The sequence below is a fragment of the Dipodomys merriami genome, unplaced genomic scaffold (assembly GCF_024711535.1).
Source record: "Dipodomys merriami isolate MVZ:Mamm:240054 unplaced genomic scaffold, mDipMer1.0.p SCAF_2, whole genome shotgun sequence".
Lineage (NCBI taxonomy): Eukaryota > Metazoa > Chordata > Mammalia > Rodentia > Heteromyidae > Dipodomys > Dipodomys merriami.
Window position 1 is genome coordinate 28,344,941 of NW_027203381.1, and position 22,190 is coordinate 28,367,130.

Sequence of the window (22,190 nt, forward strand, 5' to 3'; positions counted from 1 at the left end):
CCCTAGCTTGGTGAAGGGGAGAGGAAGATTTTTACACACTCATTCTGGAATGGCACCTGGAAGTTGACAGGCCTCTCAAGAGCGCTGTGGACATCCCTTATGGGCCACTGTAATCTCTGTGGCTGCCACAACATCTGTCCCTTCTCCCCTGGCATTGTTGGTCCACTTCCCCTGGCATGTCTTCTGGTCACAGATTGGGAAACCAGACAGTGGTGATCTTTGTTGTGTCGAGCACTGCATTCCTGCATTTCCTCAATTATCTCCTTTCCTCTTGATCTCTCAGCCACAGTGAACAATTTCTTTTTTTTGGGGGGGGGGGTGTATGTCTGCAATGTTTAACAGCACTAATCAAGCGTGCATGTGTGATTCTAAGTGCATAAACAGAAGCCTTATCCTGGGAAACTCACTTTGGAGCCTGTGTCTAGAGGGAGCAATGCCCAGGAAAAGTACTGTAACTCCTGGGGTAGAGGGATAAGTACACGAGAAGACTCCCTGGGTCTCTCCAGCTCTGGATTTAGGTAGAGGTCAATGGTGGGGATGCAAAAAGGCTTAGTCCCAGCCCAAATCCCCACGCCAGCCCTTAGGGAAGAAGTTACAGCAGAAGGGGACGGTTCTCTCCTTCGGTGGCAGGACACAGTTGGATAGTCAAGGACCACTGGGGTACCCCTCCACAGGATGTCTCAGCTCTGGTAGAGTATTCATCCCAGCCTCAAGGAAACCCCTTGTAAGGCTAAGGAGAGACAGTCATGCTGATAAGAACATGATCCTCACAGGGGCCCCATGAGCACAGCTCAGGTTGAACCAAGAGAACCAGGAAATTGGCAAATAGAACTGGGGAGGGAGGTGTTAATCATGGTCTCCCTACATCCTGTCTCTCAGAGAGGCAGCAAAGACCTGCAGTGCCCAGTGGGGAGTAGATATGGAAGCACTGAACAGGGGAGGAAGGAGATGGAAGAGGGAGGAAAAAAGGCAAGAAAGAGCCTGGCCTGTCAGTCTGGCTGCCCATCAGCCACAGGCCTCTCCTTTGCCCAACGAGCCACCCTGGACAGGTGAAGCCTTTCAACCAGCTCAATCATCATATTTATTCTAATTGTATCGTAATCGTCCCCAAGGAGCCTGGTTCAAATGAGCTTGACATTATTAAAATTTTAATGCCCAGTTTTCATAGCTGAATGAATATTTAAAGGGTATGTCCCAGCTTAAGTTATAATGATGAAGAAATTAATGGAATGTCTTGTTTAATGCATGGCTCTGTGTTGATGCAAAAATTGGCAGGGGGAGGGGGAAGGGAAATGGAACAGGAATAGAGGGGAGGGGGGCAGGAAGGAGCCACCTGCCTGCTCCCCCACCCCCATCTCTCTCAATAGGGAGCAGAGAGAGGACCTTAAATCCTGGACCAGTGTTCCTTCTGAGGGGGATGCAGGTTGTATTTTCCAGCCAGCATTATAATTAGTGTCCCTAGAGGACTCACCCTAGGAGCTCCAGGCAGCATCTTAGAGCTATTCCTGACCCAGGAAAAGCAGCCCTGGCCAGGCAGCTTTACCTCGGGCACCTGGAGGCAAAACTAAGACTGGGGGTCCAGGGCCCCTGTAGACACTCAGCGTCAACACAGGTGATCCTGCACCCCTGCCTAGGGTCCCAGACCTTCCAGGGTGACACTACTCTGGCTGTGGGGAAAGGCTTGACAGAGGAACGTGAATCAGGAAAGGAATCCTAAGGGACAACGTTCCAAAGAGTCTTCCTCTCATTTTTCCTCCTGACTCTTCCACTACTTTTCCCTCCTTTCCAGATCCTTCTGGGCTCCCTCCCAGACCTCTCTTTGTCACCTCTGTCTTGTCCTTTCTCCCTAACTTTAAGCCTAGCCTGGTGTTCTCTTCCCAGGTCAGATGGCTCAGTCTGCACCTCTCTTCTGGAGACAGAACACTTTTGGCGAAGTTGGACCAGGGCAGACAAGGGAGAGAGGTCTCTCTTCAGGTCGCAGCCGCCTGAACAGAATCTGTTCTAACTGAGAAACCTTCCCACCCGAGCCTTACAATTTATTTCTGCTGAGAATTAAGAAAGCATGTGGCTGTATTTTATCTCCCTATCTAGCCCGGCAGCTCTGACAAGCTCTGCAAAGGCCACTGGATGCTGGCCATCCTCAGATCCTAATGGGACATGAAAAGCCACCCCAGGAGTGCCGCTATATGAGAACCAAGTCAGTTTTACTTAGCTACTCTGCTTGGAGCAGTTATGAGTGACCAGCCCTTAGCTGAGGACAAGTGGGAGACTGAATGAGACTCCAGATCCCCACTCTCAGGAAGGGGAAACTGGAGAGAAGCCGAGGGGTCTGTGAGGAAAGAGCAAGCTAGCGAGTGCCGTAGAGCAGGTCTGGTCGTGACATTCAGAGCTGGAATGGCAGGGAGGCCTTCCGGAAACATACCAGGCCTCAATCGGGTAGGAAGGAGTGTGCAATTGAGCTTCCCAAGTATGCAGGTTTTGAAAACCGAGGGACAGTGGACTGGCCCCCTAAGGGAATGGCCCATCAAACGTGAAAGCTCCAGGCACAGGGAGATCTCATTGCCTCACTTTATTTGCCATGGCAAAGAGAACCTCTGGAATCAGAAGTAGCTCTGTCCTAGCTCTTCCCCATCCAGTGCGACTCACACAACTGCTCCCAGGCCCAGCCTTCCTCCTTACATCACCCCTGGAAATGAGAGCTCTGCCTGGGCGTACTTTGGCCCTGAGTGAAGCCTCTTGCACAGCGTTGCTCCCCACCTCAGTTCTACACATGAGGCTCTAGAGTGGCAGAGCGGGGTGTGGGTCACTCCCCCTTATCTTCCCTTTCCCAGCCAGACCCTCCTCCACATGCTTGCTGGGAAGAAAATCTATCAGGCATTCTGCTCCTCACCCCTGTCCAGCTATGAACCTTCCCAGACTATCTTTGGCTCCCAGCATCTTCTGAACATAGACCCAGGTGTCAGGAAACTTGGGTCCATCCAATATCATCATTTGCCCCCTGTGTGACTTTGGGTTGGTTTCTTAGCCTCTGAAAATCCATCTCTGTGACTGGAGTTCTTCTATTTTCATCTATCTCATTCTCAGATTTCATAACCTGGAAATATTACACACAGACACACACACACACGCACACACACACACACACACACACGCACGCACACACACACACACACACACACACACACACACATTCCATGTTCTTGAGAGTTGTATATCCTTTGGAGGGTCCTGGAAAGCCTTAGCCCTCTCTATTCTACAAGCCAGTCCCTAGCCTTGAACATGCCTTCAATATGGAGAAAATGGGATTCTCTGTAAGATCCTTCCTGTTGAAGTACCAGCCAGGCTTCAGGGGTCAGAAATTTTCATCTGCTGGGATGAGAGGTCTGAGAGGTCATCGTTGATGACTGAAAGGTCACAGCCAAAATGTCTGTCTTATTGTTCTGGAGACCGGAAGTCTAAGATCAAGGTGTGGGTAAGTTGGGTTTCGGGAAGAGCTTTCTTCTTTCTCATTTGAAGAAGGCCGCATTCTTGCTATGTCCTCACGTGGCCTTTCTGTGTGCATTTGTCCCTAGTGTCTCATTTTCATAAGAACATCAGTTATGTAGGATGAGAGCCCTTCCCATATATCTTCATTTACCTTTAATTACCATGTGTTAATGGTCTTATTCCCAACTATAATCATATTGTGGGGTCATAGATTCACCAGATGAATTTAGAGGGCTATAGTTCAGTCTATCCGAGGACTCTCAAAGAACATCAAGAGAAGGAGTCTGCGGAAGGGTTGAGGAGCTTTAGACACTGCAGGGAATGGACTTAGGGGGAGGCAAAATGTGTAAAGATATGTGTGGGGACCTGTGTAAGATGATGGGGCCAGCTGGGCGTCGGTGGCTCATGCCTATAATCCTAGCTACTCAGGAGGTTGAAATCTGAGGATCATGGTTCAAAGCCAGCCTGGGCAGGAAACTCCGTGAGACTTTTATCTCCAGTAAACCACTAGAAAACCAGAAGTGATGCTGTGGATCAAGTGGTAGAGTGCTAGCCTTGAACTGAAGAGTGCAGGGACAGTGCCCAGGCCCAGAGTTGAAGCCCCACGACCGAAGAGGTTGCCTTTCAATTCGATGGCCCAAGGATCCTGGTCCCAAATGGCCATCACTACTACATCGGCTCTTTCTCCACCTCCTCCCTCCTTAGGCCCTCCTGTTGGAGCAGCTGGGTCAATGACAAACAAAAAAGGAAAAGAAAACCACAGGAAGGACAAGTGTCATGACAATAACTTACACTGTACATGCCCCTCCTGGCTGAATTCTAGCCAGATACTCTTACTGGTAAGGCGGAGATAGTAATCCCTACCTCAGAGATCTGTGAAGTTACATAAGCACAAATGGTAATAGGAGCAAGAGAACACAGTGGCCAAACTTGGGTCCAGGCTAGCTCTGAGCACCTTCTGGGATAGAAGAATACTGCAGGCTTGTGGAAAGGCAAAAGAGATAGGATCTCCTGTGCCTATGTTCACACCGATCTGAATCAGTCCTATCCCCTCTGATCTCAGAAACTAAGCAGGGTTGGACCTGCGTAGTTAATATTCTGCTTGGTTCATATTCTGATGGGATGAAGAGATGTCCTAGGAGCGAAGGGCAGCCTAGAAAAAAGGTGGGATGCTGAATTCCATAAAGCAAACCAGGAATGACCCAGCTCCCTCGTCAGGCCTGTCTCCTATAGCCAGATGCCTGAGCCACCTTCTAAACTCTTCCAAAAAGGTCTGGAAATGAGGTGGTTTGTGGGAAGCTAGAAACGTCATTCTGTCTCTGGGGTTGAAGCTTCTATAACGTGACAGTACTCCCTGCTGCGGGAGCTTACGTACAAAGCACCTGTCTCTCTCTGATGGTAAATACTCCGATGGCCTGTCTTGCTGGCCCTGGCTCCTTGCGAATCCTTCCCCCGTCTGCTCCGAATCCTGCCTGCTGAGACAGAGACTGTCCTTCCTCGGTGTGGCTCTGCCCTTCCCCTGGCCTCAGCTTCACCTTGCTGAGTCACACACGTCCTTCCCCCACCCCCTCCATGCAGCCAAAACTCACTTCGAATCCTAGACCAGAAGGCAGGAGGCAGCTTGTGACTGGGCTGCTCCAGCCCTTATAAGGCAAGTGAGTTGACATCCAAGCCTCAAGGTACAATGTAAGCACAGAAATAGCTTTGGTAGACCCTGCCCTCGGGTGGCCTGGGAAAGCACATGACCCGCCCTCTGCCTCAGTTTCTCGTCTTTAAAATGCAGGTGTCTGCACCGCCGTGGCCTGCCTCTCGGGGTCTGTGTTTGTGAGAGAGAAATGCAAACATAATAAGGGATCTGGGAGAGGCAGGACAGGAAAAGCGCTGGCAAAGATATGAAGTACGATGCATTGCGTGGCTTCTATCATTTTTATTGTCTGAAATACGGTGGGAACTCAGAGCTTGAGAGCCCACCCCTGGTGCTTGCCGCCGGCTGGGATTGAAAGGAAGCTGTGGAAGCACGATGCTTGGAGTTGAGAGACCCCTAGTGGCCTGAACAGGACATTGACACAGATTCCCAGGAGATGCCAGCAGCTGGAGAGCCAGCCTGTGCCTGTGTTCTCTTGGTACCCAGACACTGAGGGAGACAAGAGGCTGTGCCCACTGCACACGTACCCTAAGCGGGGGACCTATGGCTGCAATCAGAAGCCCTTGTCCTGAGCCACGCTCCCACTCACTAGCTGAGAGGCCTAAAGCCTTACTCTCCCCACAGGCCAGGAGTTTGAGATGGCAAGGGAGAAAGCTCACTGCCATGGCCAGAGCTGGGCAGGATTCCACCTGCGGACCACTTCATTTTGACCAAGCCAGCTGTCTTGAATGACCCAGAACTGGGTCACAGATATGCTTGGGGTACAGGATGGTTTTGTGGACATGGGGAACAGGAACAGGCATTCTATCAACAACCTCAGATTCGGGTATCCAGGTTGGCAAGCACTGCTCAAAGTAGGAGGAGGGACCTCACAGGGTCTCTAACACATCACAGGGAGGTAGGTGGCGCTTCAGGAGGATTTGCCTCTTTGCTTCTGTGTGTGCAATGTACACTTACAAGTCGGGTGTCTGACCCATTGTGACACTGTCTCCTGTTCTCTGTTACAGATGAACCGGCCGATCCAGGTGAAGCCTGCGGACAGCGAGAGCCGAGGAGGTAGTAGCTGTCTGCGCCAGCCCCCTTCACGTGAGGGCCCACTTGTCTCTGCCCTTCCTCATCCCCCTCCTCCCTTCCCACCTTGTCCTGGTGCTGAAATTGCCTGCCGCCACCGCCTCCTGCCTCTCTGGGGACCTCATGGCTTAGGATCAGGGGCAAGGCTTTGGAGCTCTGGATAACTGAGTATGGAAAGACAATAGGGTAGAGACTGGGATCTGCTGGCAGATTGGTTTCTACCTAAGTAAACAAGCAGTGTTGTGGGAGGTTGTGTTGGTGTGGTGGGATTTAAATAGCCTAGCGATGCCTGTCAAGGAAAGAGGCATTTGAGAGAGACAAAGGTTGCAGAGGGCTGTAAGAGGATATATCTGAGAAGGGACCTATCTGAAGAGGGTCTGGGGTGGATGTATAGATACAGGCCAGTGTGTGTAGAAGGGCCAGTGTGGAGGGAAAGATTGGAGAAGCAGATGCAAGTAGGCACCGTTGTGTGGAAAGGAACACAAGAAAAAGGACATTGTCTCACTCACAAACACCTGCCCTAGAACTTGGAACCCACGGGACCCTGGCAGGAGGTAGCTGAGCCCCATTGCTTTCCCTTGAACCTTTGCCATGAGAGGGAAGGGTAGGTGGCCAGCAGGGGCAACTCTGTCCCCAGGTAGCAGAGCCACTGAAGTTGTACTGTTTTTGTGGTTATTCTACTTAGTCTGGCTTCAGCAGCCCTAGACATGACTGGGGACTGAGTTCAGTGTGTTTAGATCCTATCTAAATTAAGGGGGAAAAAGATGATAAATATAGCCAACTAATTCTCATGGTGCCAACCTATCACCTCACTTGAAGAAGGGAGAAAGACATACTTTGCCCCAAAGGACTTTGCAGGCCTTCAGGTCTTTGCACCCCTCACCTCCTTGAAGAGGAGAATATTGTGCTTCTCATCCTGATGACCACAGCCCTTCCACCTCACACCACTGAGCTCTGAACTGTGCTCCCAACCATATCTCTGGGGCAGAGGACAAAACTCAGTCCCTGATTAGAACAGGGACTCCTAAGGGAATACTCTATCCTGTCCACCAGTGAGGAGCCCCACCCCAAGTACACATTGGGGCTCAACTAGGTGGTGAGCTGAACAGACACGCGTGAGGAAGACACCCCAGAAGACAGAGGGACAGAGCTACCTTCTCCCAGTCTTCTCTAACTTGGCCACCCTTCCACCAGAAAGAACTCCTTGCTTGGTCTCCCCTCACAGCAGGAAGGAAAAATCCAGAAGAATACTCCTTATGGCCACTAGGAGGAGTGTAGGAATGGGGCACTTTCTTCCTAGAAAAGGAATTTACTCCTCCACCTGGCCAGCATAAAGGAGCCTCTAGATTCTGCTTCATCACCATCTGATCCAAGAGTCTGTGTCCACTACCCTCCTAGATCCAGGGTCTTCTGTCCCTCGACTCTCCCAAAGCATTAGCTCAGCCAGGCACTAAGGAATTTCTCTTTCCTTCATCCTTTTCATACACATCTTCCTCCCCACCCCGACCTCGGCTCCAAAATTCCCCCCCCCCAAGTTTATAAGGAAATAATAGGCCAAGGCTAAAGCTAAAGCTTTAGGGTCAATGTCCTAGAAGGAATTATAGTGTGATCCAAAGTGGCCTGACAATCCCTGGAATGTCGAGTCCTTTCCAGAAGACCTCCTCATCATACTCAGTTCAGGCTGCTATCATCTGGACACGTTATAACAGGACCTTGATCTGGGCACAAGATCTCTGCACCAAGTTTCCTTCCTCACATGGGCCATTGGCACTAGACATCAGAGTGGTGTCTTAAGAGGTGTTATGGGTGCTATGCCTGAGGGTACAGATGTACTTCCCCAGGGATCATGGAGCACTTGGGTCTTAAGGACACTGATTATTGAGGTCCAGTTAGTTGCAGGGCAAAGATGACTCAGGTGTCCTAGTGAGCAAAATCTACCTGGACTATATTGCCTCCTCCCACCCCTTTTTCCCACAGTGACTGTAAGCTCATTCTCCCCTGGCTTCACCTAGGCCTGTGAAAATCATGACAGAGTGAAGGACGAATCCTGATGACTAGCCCAGCTGGGCCAGGGTCTGGGCACCCAGGCACCTGTAGCTCCCTGTTCAGATAACACAGATGATGAGCCATAGGAGCCAAGAGTAATCCCAGAAAGGGGACTCCAGAGACAGGAACACCAGGGACCTTGGAGGAGGTAGCCCTTGAGGAAGTGGCACTTCTGGCTTGAAGGAGGGGAGATTCCACACCTGGGGAAGAAGGAGAATGGCATGAACAAGGCCCAGCAAGAAAGGCCTCGCAGGAGAGCCAGCAGGCCAAGGTTCAGAGGTTCCCTAGAACCCATATTACTTGTGGGAAGTCCCCTCTGCCCCCAGCCTGGCTGAGCTCTGCTCCAACCCTCTTCTCCCAGTCCTCGCTTGCCTGGGAGGAAATCGCTCTCTGACTCCAAGTTGCTAATCTCATCTCCTTTCTCCCATATATCTCTTGTGCTGACACTTGCCCCAAGCCAGATTAATCAGCTCTTTTATTCTTCTTGTGGTCGAAAAGGGGAAAAGAAAGCCAGGCCTAAACATCTATCTATTAATTGCATATTCAATATTAAATAGTGAGATGGTCCTGAGTCAGCACTATCACTAAGCTCTTTTTTTTTTTTTAAGAAAGTTGGTTCAAAATAACTTAGTATCTATTAAATACATCTTCTGGGGGAAAGGGAATGGAAGGTGGGGAAAGCATTAAAAACAAAGAAATGAGGAGCAATAGGGTGTGAAAGGAAGGGAAGCTGTGGGATGGGGAGAAGAGGCTAGAGGAGAGGAAGGGAAGAAGGAGATAGAGATAGAAAAGAAGCAATAGGAGGAAGGAGACAAACATTGGAGACTGTAGGTTAGGGAAAACCTGGCACGGATGGGAGGAAGTTGGGGGGTCAAGGTGCAGAATATGGGTGAGTTGCCTCTTCATCCCACCTCTGAGAACTTTGCTTCCAAAGACCTGAGGACCTAGGATGTTCATTCAACTGCTCCAGGTGTGTCTGAAAGCCAGCGGGCACAGGAAGCATGTACAGGCCCAGGACTTGAGGAGTGGGGGGAAGCTCCCTACCCCATCCACACAGGTGAGGCCCTGCTGATGGTGCAGGCTTCTCATTCCACCTGTTGAGTTTCTGCATGCATCACCTGGCCCCATCAGCCCCCATGAAAGAGTGAGGGATTGTGGAGACAGGCAGATAAATTGGCAGCAGGAGTTTTGTGGGTACAGGGGCAGCACTTGAGAAGGAAAGGTTATGGAGAAATTGCTGAGACTATCAGACTGCCCTCTTGCAGGAATAGTCAAAGAGTTCAGACCATTTTCTCCCCAAATATAAGAGTAGCTGTAACCACATGAGAAGCAAAGTGGATGCAGCAGATTCTCAGAGTAATAGGCCCAACCCTGAGCAGTTCACTGTACCCAAAGGCCCAGGCATATGGGCATACGGACACAAGTAAAGTGGGAAACAATTCTTTCGGGGTATGTCACCTAGGCTCTCATCATCCCCATAGGTCCCAGAACTGGAACACACACACACACACACACACACACACACACACACACACACACACACACACACACACACGCATGTGCATGGCCATCTCCTGGAAGAATGAGTCCTGTTGTATAGAGACCAGTTTACCTTTGGCTATGACTAATAAGGCCTGAACTGGAGGAAAGGACTAACTTCCCAGGCATGGATGGCTCCCAAGACAATGGGGTGTGTTTTGCTGAACCTTAAAGAGCCTTGAGGGATATCTGATGAGCCCACAGAGAGGGGTCACGTGGCTGAGCCACAAGGCCTGGGATAGACCGAGCGAGAAGGGGATTAGTGTAGGCACCCCTGATCTCCAGTCATGAAGGGGGAGCCCTGGAAAGGTAGTTGTAGCTAGATACAATGAGCAGACCCCCATGGAAACTTCTAGAAGATAAAGTAACCTCTGATATCCCTCCCCAAGTCCTGCAGAATTGCCTGAGGCTGAAACAACCCCACTGCAGTCTCCATTGGATGTTTGGGCATCAGTTTCTAGACCTGGGAACCCCGGTCTCTCCTCTCTACCAGCTCCTCTTTCTCTCCCAACAATCTGTTGCCCTTTCTCTCAGGCTGTGTCTGCCAGGACCTGGGCAATACCAAAAAAACAAAACAAACAAACAAACAAAACCCCACAAACCTGTGGGAAGGTTGGGGCAGGTGCAACAGCTCATGGAGTTGCTTCCAATTGGACCCCACCCTAGACGCTGGCCAAGTCACCTGCGTCTTTGGCTGCCCCCCCCCTAGTCCATTTAATGGCATCTTCAGGGTGTCCTTCCCCTCACTTCAGAGGCACTGTTGTGACAGTAAATTCCCGCTGGGCAGGCTAATGAGGTTGGACACAATGCATGTGACGTAGCTCCAGCTCCTCCCTGAGGCCATGTTCCCCACCATAAACCCAGGCCCACTTCCCTCCTCCCCATTCCTCTACCATCTGTAGCTCCATCGGGTCCTGTGGCTTTTTAAATCCTATTAAGTTCCACATTTCTCCTCCAAGCATCATTTTATTTCTAAACAGACCACGCACTGTCCGTGAAGTCTCCAAGGGGGTGCAGGGGACTGGCTGAGGGGTGTGGGCCCAGGCGGGTTAGCTACATACTCTCATAGTAGACCTGTCCTGGGGAAATGGTTGTAGTTGGGGGGCGGAGAGGGGACCTGGGGCCACAACTGTTCAGCTCCAATGCTGTGATTTTCAGTTGTAAACTCTTCCGGCTACTCAGTCTCATACAGTAGACAGGCAGGGTAGCCAGCGTTAAGGCTGCGCTCGTTTTAAGAAAAAAAAATAACACAGAGAAGCACCTATTTTCCAGTCTTCACATGCAACGAATGACTCACTGGACAAAGGCTTCTGGCAGAACAGAAACCCCTCAGGGTGCTGCCGAGGAAGCCCTCAGGCCAGGCAGGAGGGCTACAGAGAAATGGAAGGCTGGAGGGCCAAGAGTAGGCTAATCTGAAATTATCCCAAGTCAGTAGGATCAAAGGGCCTCCGCCTGGCCCAGCACATCCTGACCACTAACTTGAGGCTTCCAGGGAGGCCTCAGGACCAGCAGAGTAGATCCCAGCACAGTGCAGATCTACAGTGAGAAGGTATTCAGTGGCAGGCCTCAAGGCAGCTACCTGAAGACAAAGTGATCTATACCTTGGAGCAGGATATACCCCACCCTCACCAGCCTCAGAGCTTTCTGAATTCCCACAGCAGGTCTTGATAGCTGGCTTGTACCTATACTCTGTGTGTGTGTGTGTGTGTGTGTGTGTGTGTGTGTATGTGTGTGTGTGTGTGTGTGTGTGTGTGTGTGTGTGTGTGTGTGTGTGTGTGTGTGTGTGTACATTTCTTTGTTCCTCACCAGACCCTATTTTAGATCCTAGTATCCCCAGTTCAACAGGGCTGTAACCATCCTCCTCTCTCAGATCTGAGGTCAAGAGACATGGCATGCTAAACCAAGGGACCTTAGTTGGAAATTGCAAACTCCCCAGGACATAGCCCCTCATAGGAGCCATGTTACCCTGACCATAAGTCTGCCACCCAAGCCCTTCCTTCCCCTTTTAATGCTTCAGAAGCAGAGCAACTGCTTAGAAGTCCTGTTTGGTCCTTCTGTCCCCATCAGAATTTATCAGGCTGTACCACAGATCACAGTGAACCAACTCCAGAAATACACATCTCAAGAAATCTTTCGTATACTCGATCTCCAGATTTCATTTGGACTGATATTTAAGAAAAGTCATGACAGTGTTCAGCTTGAGTGGTTTCTAGCAGACATTGGACTGCACAGTGTAGTCAGAGATACTCAGGGAGAAGCCTGCCAGAGAAACCTCTGCCATTCCAGCCAGGCTCTGCACCTGTGGTCTGAAAATTTTGCTTTAAATGTTGGCAAAATTTGGAAAGGTTGAAAGCTTAGAGACCTCATGGCCAGACAAAATTGCCCCTCCCCAGCTCCCCAGTGGCTTTCTTGAAGTCCGGAATTCTATCACGTATCTGACCACAGTCAGAGCACCCGCTCTTTGTTTAAGCATTTCCAGTTGTTAATTTCTCAAGATCATGGGCAGCATTTCTTTACCCCAGGGGCTTTATTCTTAATAACCTTATTCCTCTGACTTAAAACTTGAAAGGAATCCTTGTCTTGTTTTTTTTTTTTTTTTTATTTCTCAAGCTCCTTTTACAGAGAATTTAAAATCTAGGAAGCCACCTTTAGTTTACACAACTGGACTGGAACAGCAGCTGTGTGAAGACCAGGCTCCATGGCTGGGGGAGGAAGAGGCTTATGGGGAAGGGTCCCCAGGGAGGCCCGAGGAGGTTCCACTGGGGCAGGCGCACATTATAAATACATCTGTAACTCCTGCCATAGGTGCGAAAATATAATTAACTGCCAACCTGCTGAATTTAAATGGACTGTAGGTTTGCAGCTGGGGGAGGGGTGTTGATTGATCTTCGTTTTGTTTCTGAAGTTTTTTTTTTCTTTTTTAATGCATGCAGAGAGTTAAGTTGAGACTTGCTGCTCCCCCAACAAATTCCCTCTGGCCCTGGCTAATTTAGCAAAGGGTTGTTTCAGGGGAAATGGGATATTAATCATAGCAAATGGCCTTCTGGATGATATTTAAAAGCTGCCTCCTGCCTGTGTGCCCAGGAATAGGAATGACAGAGAGGACCAGGCTTCTTCTGGTGTCGCACCCTATCTCTACTCCCATGGTATCCTGTCCCCCACACTGTGTGAGGGTGAGTCCTCTGACAATGGGGATAAAGAGAAAGGAAGTTTGAAGAAACTGGGCCAGGCAGGTCTCTGCTCTGCATTGTGGCTGGTATGGGTGTAATGTATGCAGCCTTCTCCTATCCAACATGCCCCATTGGGTACAGCTGATAATGCCAAGAGCATAGTGAGAGAAGGGTAGTGGGGGGAGAGCAGAAAAAGAGACAGTATGGACCAGAGATGGACACAGGTAACTTCTGCATGGCCTTACAGGTGAGGCACTCAGAAAGTGGAAAAAAATCCTGGGCTGGGAAGGTGGCTCAGTGGTAGAGCGCTTGCCTTGCATGCATGAAGCCCTGGGTTCGATTCCTCAGCACCACATAAGCAGAAAAAAAAGCTGAAAGTTGTGCTGTGGCTCAAGTGGTAGAGTGCTAGCCGAGGGCTGAAGAGCTGAGGGACAGCACTCAGACCCAGAGTTCAGGCCCACAACCGGACCCAAAAAGAAAAGGAAAAGAAAAAAAGAAAAAAATAAATCCTAGTAGTGAAATCACCTGAATCAAGGCAGGTATGGGATTGGGAATGGGGAAGGAGTGTTTGAAGGATGGACAAGATCTAGAAACCTTGAATTGATGCACGCATCCCTCTCAGGCCCTTGGGTGGGATGGTGGGATGACCAATTGGAAGAAGTGCTTTGGGAGCAGAATCTCAGTGATGCTCAGCCACATAGAGAGAAGACCCAGAGTAGGGTGTGGGCAGAGACAGGCAGACTGATTCCAACTCCCCTGTCCTTCCCACAGTATTGCCCACCCCAAGAGCTGTATCACCCCTGGGTGATGGAATGCAGTTGGCGAACTGTGGAATCTCTTGTGATGGTGAAGGCTGCAGCTGTCACTTTAATTTTAGAGTCCAGATCATGGGAAAAAGGATGAGGTGGCAGGGTGAGGACCTCTGAGAGGGTGTGATAGACCAACTGGAAATTGAAATCACTCGTCCCAGAGCTAGAGCTGTATTGAGCACATGAACTCTCAGAATGAAGCAGGACAGAGAAGGCTTCCAGGAGGAGATACGAAGGGTGATGAGAAATAGTATCTGAGCTAAGTCCCTCAGGAAAAGGCAGGTGGACAGACTTGTGACAGTCTAGATGTTTTAAAATAATAGAGAATGGGTTTGGCTGGAGATGAACGTCCACTTTCTAGAACAAGAAGATCTTGATTAGATGCTGTAGTCTTCATTTCTTCCATGTTGCAAGGCACGCATATCTATGTCACAAGAACACAGAGAGGCTGAGTCATGGCTTCATCCTCTGGCTCAAACACACAGGCCCAGCTTAAGAATCTTGTTTCTCTACTCTATGCTGCTGCCCAGTCTTCCCAGCCTGCTGTTGCGGGACCTGCTCCTGGCCCTCTCAGTCCAGGGCCAAGCATCCAGGGACAATCTGCAGCCCTACCCCCAGCTCCTGGGGCTCTGGAAGGAGATATCCAGGGTCATTAGAGCCCAATCTTGTTATTGAGCCCTCTAGAGGGTCCAGTAAGAACTCCTCCAGAATCCATTTATGGAGAGGGAAACAAGGGCTAAGAAGGTATAGGTGACTTTTCCAAGACCACCAGATAGTAATTAACCTTTACAGCCCAGTCTTTGTAAGCAGCCTCTGTGCCTTGCTGGCTTCTCATAGGGCTAGGCTAGGTACCAATCACAGAAGGAATCCTCTCAGTATCCATGCCCATCATTAGTTAGGTCCACACAGATGAGGCTGGTCCTGCAGCTAACAGCCGCGTAGAGGAACAGGTAGAGAAAATCCAGGTATAGTTGAGGAAAACCAACTTGGACAGTCGGGGCCTTGTCCATTTGGGTCCTGGCAATGAGAGGAAGTTTTACAGAGCCCTAGACATCATCAGGGACCCAATGCCAGGAACAACTCAAGATCTAGACACTCTGGACACCACAGTCCAGAGTAGCTGACTCAGTAGCTGACTCAGGGTCCAAGGACACTTAAGGCTTGTGTGTCAAGGGACAATTGCAAATGGCTTTTGACTGCAGAGTGATCTGGGGAGCACCTGGACTATAAAAGACAGATGTACAGGTCTAAGAAAGCATCTTCTAGCTTCTGCTGAATTCTAGACCCTACAGAAGCTCAGTTTAGGGTAAGGGGATTGTTGGTGGCTTTATGAGTAATAAAGACAGTATGTGTCATAAAGAACAGAGGGGAAGTCTATATACCTGGCCAGTTTGAGATGGTTTTTTGGAGGAAATTCCCTGTTGGAAGATAAGCCAAAGACAAGGACAGCAGGTTATATGATCTGTGTAGAGAAAATAAGGAAAACAGTTGGTCCAAGGAGAGGATTCTAAAGAATGCAAGAATTAGGGAGAAGGGTTCTGGAAGATGATGAAGAATCCTGGAGTCTCTAGAAAAGGTTGGGGTTGACAGAAGCTAGCACTGACAAGATAGGCCACCTGCAGGAAGAACTAGACAGAATCTCAGGATGACCAGCAAGAGATCCTGAGGCCTCCAGCCCTGCGGGGGATAGGCAAGGGGCATACAAATTAAGTCATAGGTTCAAGAGTCCTAGATTACTATGAAACATCAAGCACAAAACCACCCCTTCTCTGCCTGCTCCATTCCTACTTCTAGGCCCATGCCCACCCTTAGGCTGTCCTCTTTGACCCTTCTTACTAGCCCAGCTCCCTGACATTGGTCCAAACCACCCTGGTCCACCCTGCTGGGTGTTTTTCTGCAACCCCTTCCTATTTTCTGGGTATGCTCTAAAATCAGGTGTGGTGTCAGGTTCTCACTTTTCCATGGAGACTGGCCAACTTGAGGACAGGCATGTCTGTTCTCCCTAGATCCTGGCTGTACAGGGGCCTTGAATGTCTTGTTCACTCCATGATAACAGTTTCCCCGCCCATGGCTCTAATCAGGAACATGATCCACCCTCCTGCCTCTGTAAAGGGTCCCAAAGCAGACCTTGGTGTCACCTCTCCAACCCCTTCAATCCCTCAGGTAGGGGCAGGGTGAGAAGGGGGCTGGTGCCTCTGACATTGGCATTCTCCTTGCAGCACATCTTAATAATTGAATGGCTATTAGCAGGAACGTTGCAGTGGGGGAAGGGGCTGCGAGGTGGGGGGGGGGGGGAGGGAGATTTATAGAGAGAATTCACTCCAGGTTGGGGTTTTGTCTTCCTCTGTTTTCCTGGCATTTATCATGCATGTTTTAATTTGGATCGGAGAGTTGCTACCATCTGGCCATTATCGCAAAGAAATATTCATTTTCGCTGAGTGACACAGGCTCCATTCATCACAGAGTTCGCTGATTGCCCTGCAAGTGTGGGGCTGCACTTTCTCCTTCATTGGAAATGAACCTTGAGCTTCAAGCAGGCCCAATTTGCCAGGAGCAGAGACACAGAGCAGGCAGCTGCCCCTGACCCTCCCAGACAGTCAAGCAAGAGCACTGAGGCGGTCCAACCATTCTACCCTCCTACCTCCTTCACCTGTTCTAAAGGAAGTTCAGATGGCTATCATAGTCTCAGCCCAGCTCTTGACAACCAATCTCCCCAGCAACCCTCATGTCCAGGGTGGCAGCCCGTAGAAGTGGCAAAGGGAACTTGTGCTTCTGATAAATGCCCAGATGCTGTTCTGTCAAGGATGGAATTTGTGTAAGCAATCTTCCCTACCACCAGCCCCACCCTTGTGGTGCTATGTGAGGAACATAAGGCCTCCTCATTCTCCTCTGGTCACCTTATGGTGCCACCATCAAGGTTGGAGCTGTGGGAAGAGATGAATCTGCCTCCAACTGGGACATTTCCTTTTATCCACCCTCCACCCACCACCACATACCACTAAGGGCTACTAGAAGCCTCTTGTCATTCATGGGCGTGGAGCCCAACCACAAGGCTGAGACCCTCAAGGGACAGCACAGAGTACCCCTTGATTGCCCCACTTTAAACCTCCTCAGTGAAGCAGTCATACAGATCTACAAAACAGCGACAGAGGGAGAAAAATCTCTCTTCATTTGCTGCAAGCACTGAGCCAGCCAGAGTACTGGGAATTGTTTGGATCTCTTCTGGGTTCCCCGTTCTGGTAGGCGGTAGAGGGGTAAGAAATAAAAGTGACACATACACTATGAAGTCACTTACAAGCTCAGTGGAGATTCCAACGCCCAGGCAAAAAGAAAAGAAAAAAAAACTTGAGCAGAACAGTGTCCCTACCTCTGCCAGCATGAGACACTCAGAGGAAGGAAGTGAATTAGGACAGAAATGATGTCATGGGGTGATTTGCTTTGTCAGAAAGGAAAAATTGGGCAAGAGGGCTTTCTTCTATAGAAGTTTCCCCTCCCTAGGTTGCATGTGGCAGGTGCCCAGTGGCTGACTAAACTTTCCAGGTCTCTGTCCTAGAATCAGGAGTCACAGACCCTGAACCCCCATAATCAGTACCCAGGTTTATCCTGGACTTAAGAGATCAAGCTGAGTTTAAGGGCAGGCCAGCCAACAGAGCCTTTAGTGCCCCTCTTCCAGACAGGAAGAGAGTTACTATCCACTTCCCCATCTACCCCAGCATACCACCTCTGTAAGCATCAAGGGAAGGGCATCTTCCTCTAATTGAATAGGCAGATGAGTGTCAGGGGTTCATGTGCCAGGTCCCCAGCTGGTAGACTAAATACCTATATTCTCAGGTTACCCCAGCATCCTCCTGTGAGGTCTGGGGAAACTGGAGACTTTGTGTAGGAGCTAACATTTCAACCAGCAGGAACAGGCAGTGACTACAGGCCAGCCTAGCCTGGGAAGCAACCTTCTAGGCAGCCCTAACTTTCTGTCCTGGTAGTTGTTGAGCTAAATTAGCTGTCCCTGCTGGATCCCCTTCCCCAGCTGTTGAGAGCCTGGGGTGAGGTCTTGGCTCCATGGAATGCAGAGACATTCCTGAGAGGGGTAGAGGTGGTGAGGCTGAGTGCCCACCACCAGTGAGCAGCACCTCCCCCTCTTCCCCTGGAACTCATTCAGTGTCACCAGCAGCTCTGAAACATCTGCTTCTCCATCCCGGACCCGCAATTTGAATAAATTACCCCAATGTAGCGGCAGCCTGTTATTAATGGCTCAAGTTTTATAAGATGCTTTAGTTTAATAACACTGTAGCCCAGCGCTATGCTTCTCAGATATTTATATATTTTGCCCCTTCCCCTTCTCCTAGCCTTCTCCATCTGCAGACAACTCTAGGGCTAGATCCATGGTCTTTTCCTCCACCCACCCCATCACACCGTTCCAATGCCCTGTTGCCAGCCCTGAGGGCATCACCAGCCCCCATCTGCACAGAGTCCCCACTGATGATGCACATGTCTGCAAACTGCACCACCACTTTCTTTACACAGCCCTGCAACCCACATCAATTTGAGTGCCCACCCTGCACTCTGACCTACAGTGACAGGGTAGGGAGGGCAGGATGATGTGCACAAAATACCATCCCTCAGCCTGGTCCTGTGCTCCTCCCCAACTCCCTGTGCGGCCTTTGGGATCTGGTCGAAGCCTGAGGATAGAACAAGCTTCTCCCTTTGGACTAGTCAAGCTATAGTCGAAGTCACTTTTATTTCTTCATTCACTGCTCTGTGTCTTCATTGCTTTGTTGGTTTGGCTTTGTGTTCATCTCTCTCATATCCTCTCAATGAAGCCCTCCCAGATGAGAATGAACAATGGGGCCTGTTGGGCCCTTTGAGCTTCCCTACACCCCAACCTTGCAAAGAATGAATGTGCACATTGGTCACCAGGAGCTCTCACATGTAATTCTAGCTACTTAGGAGGCTGTGATCTGAGGTTGGTGGTTTGTAGCCAATCCAGGCAGAAAAACCAGTTAAGACTCTTACTTCCAATTAACCTCCAAAAAGCCAAAAGTGGGGGTATAGCTCAAGCACTAGAGCACTAATCTTGAGAGAATGTTAGGGCCCTGAGTTCAAGACCTAGTACCATATAGAAAAAAAAGAAAAAAGAAGAAAGGAGGGAAGGAAGGAGGAGGGAGGGAAGGAGAGAGAGAGAAGGAAAGAGAAAAAGAAAGAAAAAGGAAGGAAGGAAGGATGGAAGAAAGAAAGGAAAGAAAGAAAGAAAGAAAGAAAGAAAGAAAGAAAGAAAGAAAGAAAGAAAGAAAGAAAGAAAGAAAGAAAGAAGGAAGGAAGGAAGGAAGGAAGGAAGGAAGGAAAGAAAGAAAGAAAGAAAGAAAGAAAGAAAGAAAGAAAGGAAGGAAGGAAGGAAGGAAGGAAGGAAGGAAGGAAGAAAGAAAGAAAGAAAGAAAGAAAGAAAGAAAGAAAGAAAGAAAGAAAGAAAGAAGAGGACTAAGTGGCCAGATTATTAATTGGATAGAAAACATTGAGGTTTAGGCAAGCAGAGTAGTGGTACACATTTATAATCTCAGTTACAAGGAGTAGAAATAGGAGCATCTCAGTCCCAAGCTGGACCAGCCAAAGCATGTGACACTCTATGAAATTTAAAAACAAAAAAGCAAAAACAATAACAAAAAAAAATGACAGCATAAAGGGTTAGGGCAGCAACTGAAGTGGTAGAGTGCTTGCCTATTAAGTACAAAGCCCTGGTTCAAGCTTCAGTACCACCCACAAGTTGGGTGTTCAAAGGCACAGCCAGTTACTTATGCCCTCACCATGTTTCAAAAACGTAGACCACATTACTCAACAGACAGTGTTGAGACTCCAGGCTCCAGTGGGCACAGGCTGAGCCCTTTCCTTTCCCCTGGTTGGGCTGAAGGTGTGTTGGAGAGCCTGCTGCCAGAAGCACCCCAGAATGTCATTGTCTGAAAGCAGAAGAAAAGGACAAGAAAGGACACATAGGATGTCCTATCATGCAGGAGGCCAGACAACAGACGTCCTCACTGGTGGGTCCTGTGTGTCCTGGAAGCCCCAATATGAAGAGCCCCCAGAGGGGTCTTAGGAGAACCTTCCATGCCAGGGCCAAGCTAAGCTGTGCGCCTCCTTTTCCTAGAAACAAGGAGAGCAGATATGCTGTACCCTCTTTTATCTTCCTACCCCTCCATCTAGTTCTACCCACCCCATTTTCAGGGCTACAGGAGTCCTGGGCTCTTGCTGCTTCCCATTGGGTCTAATGTTACTGTGAGACTCTGCCTTTTGCTAAGAACCCCACCATTATAACATAATTACTGCTGAAAATGACCTTTAAAATATGTTTTAAATTCAAAATGTCTTTAAACCCTTCAGTGAGCACCATTTTTCAATTCCAACGACTGTTTTCCTTTGGGGGGGGGCGGGCGGCAGGGAGGAGAAGAGGTGTGGGGAGAGGAGGAAAGAGCCCTCCCTGTGGGTTTCAAATGCTAATCGCTCTCTACTGCAGAGGAGGCTTCCCAGGGGGCCTGGAAGGATGGGAGGAGAGAATGCTTTAAATCTGAGCAGGCACTGCCCTTGTTCACAGCTTTGAGGGCTTGGGCCTTCTGAGGCCATGGGCTCTGCCCACACCTCTACCCACCATGCCTCTGTCTCCAGCCTCCAGTCTGGCTTGTTCTCACCCTTATGCCCACTCAAAAAAAAGCCAAAGGAAGTGTTGAGAACAATGGAGCATTTGGGGTACCTCCTTCCCATTCATCAGCTTGCTTTGCTTTCCTATTTTATCCCCCCTCCACTTCCTTCAGCTCAGCACACTATATCCAAGGGCTCCCCATTTCTTCCCCCCTCACCTTACCCCAGTCTCTGCAGTGACTTAAATGAGACATGCAGTCCTTCAGGCCACCATGGCTCCTTGCTGCTTTGTTCTGCTCCAGGAATATGGACCTGAAAGCTGAGCTCTAGAAAAGGGTGGACATGAGCAGCCCCAGCTACTCCATCCCTGCTCTTCCAGCTCTTTCAAAGGCTCCTACCAACTGGTCTGAGAGAAGGCTCTCACTAGCCAGGCACATCACAGTACCATTTCAGGCCCAAGTCTTCCATCTCTTTCAGCCCCTAGGAAACTGCTTCACCTTCTTTCTGCCAACCTCCTCCAGGATATGTGTTACCCAGTGAGCGCCTCTGGGCTTTCAGAGGTGGCTGCTGGTTTGAATGTTCCCATCTCCTAGGTGTGCTCAGGCCTCTCTTGGTGCATCTGGATGGGGTTGCCAGGGGCTGGTTGTTGGTTGGTAACTTGAGGGACAATTGAGGTGGCCACAGTGTTAAAGAGATAGAGGCAGTGTCAGCCTTCTGGTCCCTGAAGGAGGTACTTTACAGGGCTCCTGAATCTCCATGTCATAAAGGCCGGGACTTTGTCTCTGAGAGATAGCAGATTTGATCGGCAGGAGAAGATGGAAGGTTGTAGAGGGATGAGCTGATGAGCTGATGAGCTGGGAAACTTAGGACCTTCACTGGATCCATCCCTACCAGGAAGGGGTGGCCAGTGGGTATCAGACAGGCAGGTCTTCCAATGTGTTCTTGGGACTGTTTTCTAAAATGGCCCCAATTCTCAGAAGCATCAAACTTATTCACTATGAACATGAACATACATTCCAAAGCTATATCAAAATGCATACTGTACAACTCCGGATCACCTGCCATTTTAGATTGTACCAACAGCCCACCTTCATCTCTGCCATCCTAGGTCCAGAGCAGGTGGAAGCTCTCAACTGTGGTGATGGCATCAGCAGGAAGCCAGCAGCCACACCATGCCAGAGAGCCCTATGTATGCCATGATGTGTACGAACGAGAACATGCATTTCCATACGGTCTCATAAACGTCAACTGTCCTTAGAACATCAATTAAATGCCAGCAACAAATCATTTACAATAGTGATACAGACACTGCAGGAGCCATGAGCAGAGTCAGTGCCTTCTCTCTTCTAGCAGGGTCCAACAGAACTAAAGCTTCCAGCATCTCCCAGATGGTAGCTCCCCGAGCTTAGTGGATAGGAAGAAGGGCGGCACAGAGGAAAAAGAGCCTCCACCCAGGGCAGATCTGAGCTTGGAGGTGCCATCTGGCCCCAAACCCTGCCTGATCATAGGCAGCTGGGGGGAAGAGGTGGAGAGAGATCATTGCTGCCTCTGCCTTCTTGTGATGCCAAATATTGGAAGAGAGGATCAGGCAGGCACAGGCATGTGTGCTGTTGGGGAAACCTGCAGTGTCCGTTTCCTCTAACTGGGGTGACAAGACTCACTGGAATTACAGGAAGTAACCTTAGAGTCCTCTCCAGCCCGTCTACAGCCTCACTTATCTGCCCATTCTCCTCATCTCCCACACACTCTGAGCCTTCTCTGCCAACAGGATGACTGCCTTCCTCCACCTGTGCCCACACACCA

General features: G+C 49.7%; 1 protein-coding gene across 39 annotated transcripts in view; it reads left to right on the top strand.

The window, feature by feature from the left end:
• Celf4 (CUGBP Elav-like family member 4) overlaps positions 1-22,190 on the top strand; it is a 280,862-nt gene that overhangs the window by 210,199 nt on the left and 48,473 nt on the right. For 21 of the 39 annotated variants that reach the window (XM_070029251.1, XM_070029253.1, XM_070029254.1 and 18 more), the window contains exon 3: positions 6,139-6,217. In XM_070029251.1, the coding sequence (XP_069885352.1) occupies positions 6,139-6,217 (79 nt within the window). The remainder of the gene's footprint in view (positions 1-6,138; positions 6,218-22,190) is intronic. The other 18 variants (XM_070029259.1, XM_070029262.1, XM_070029261.1 and 15 more) reach the window with 1 other exon arrangement.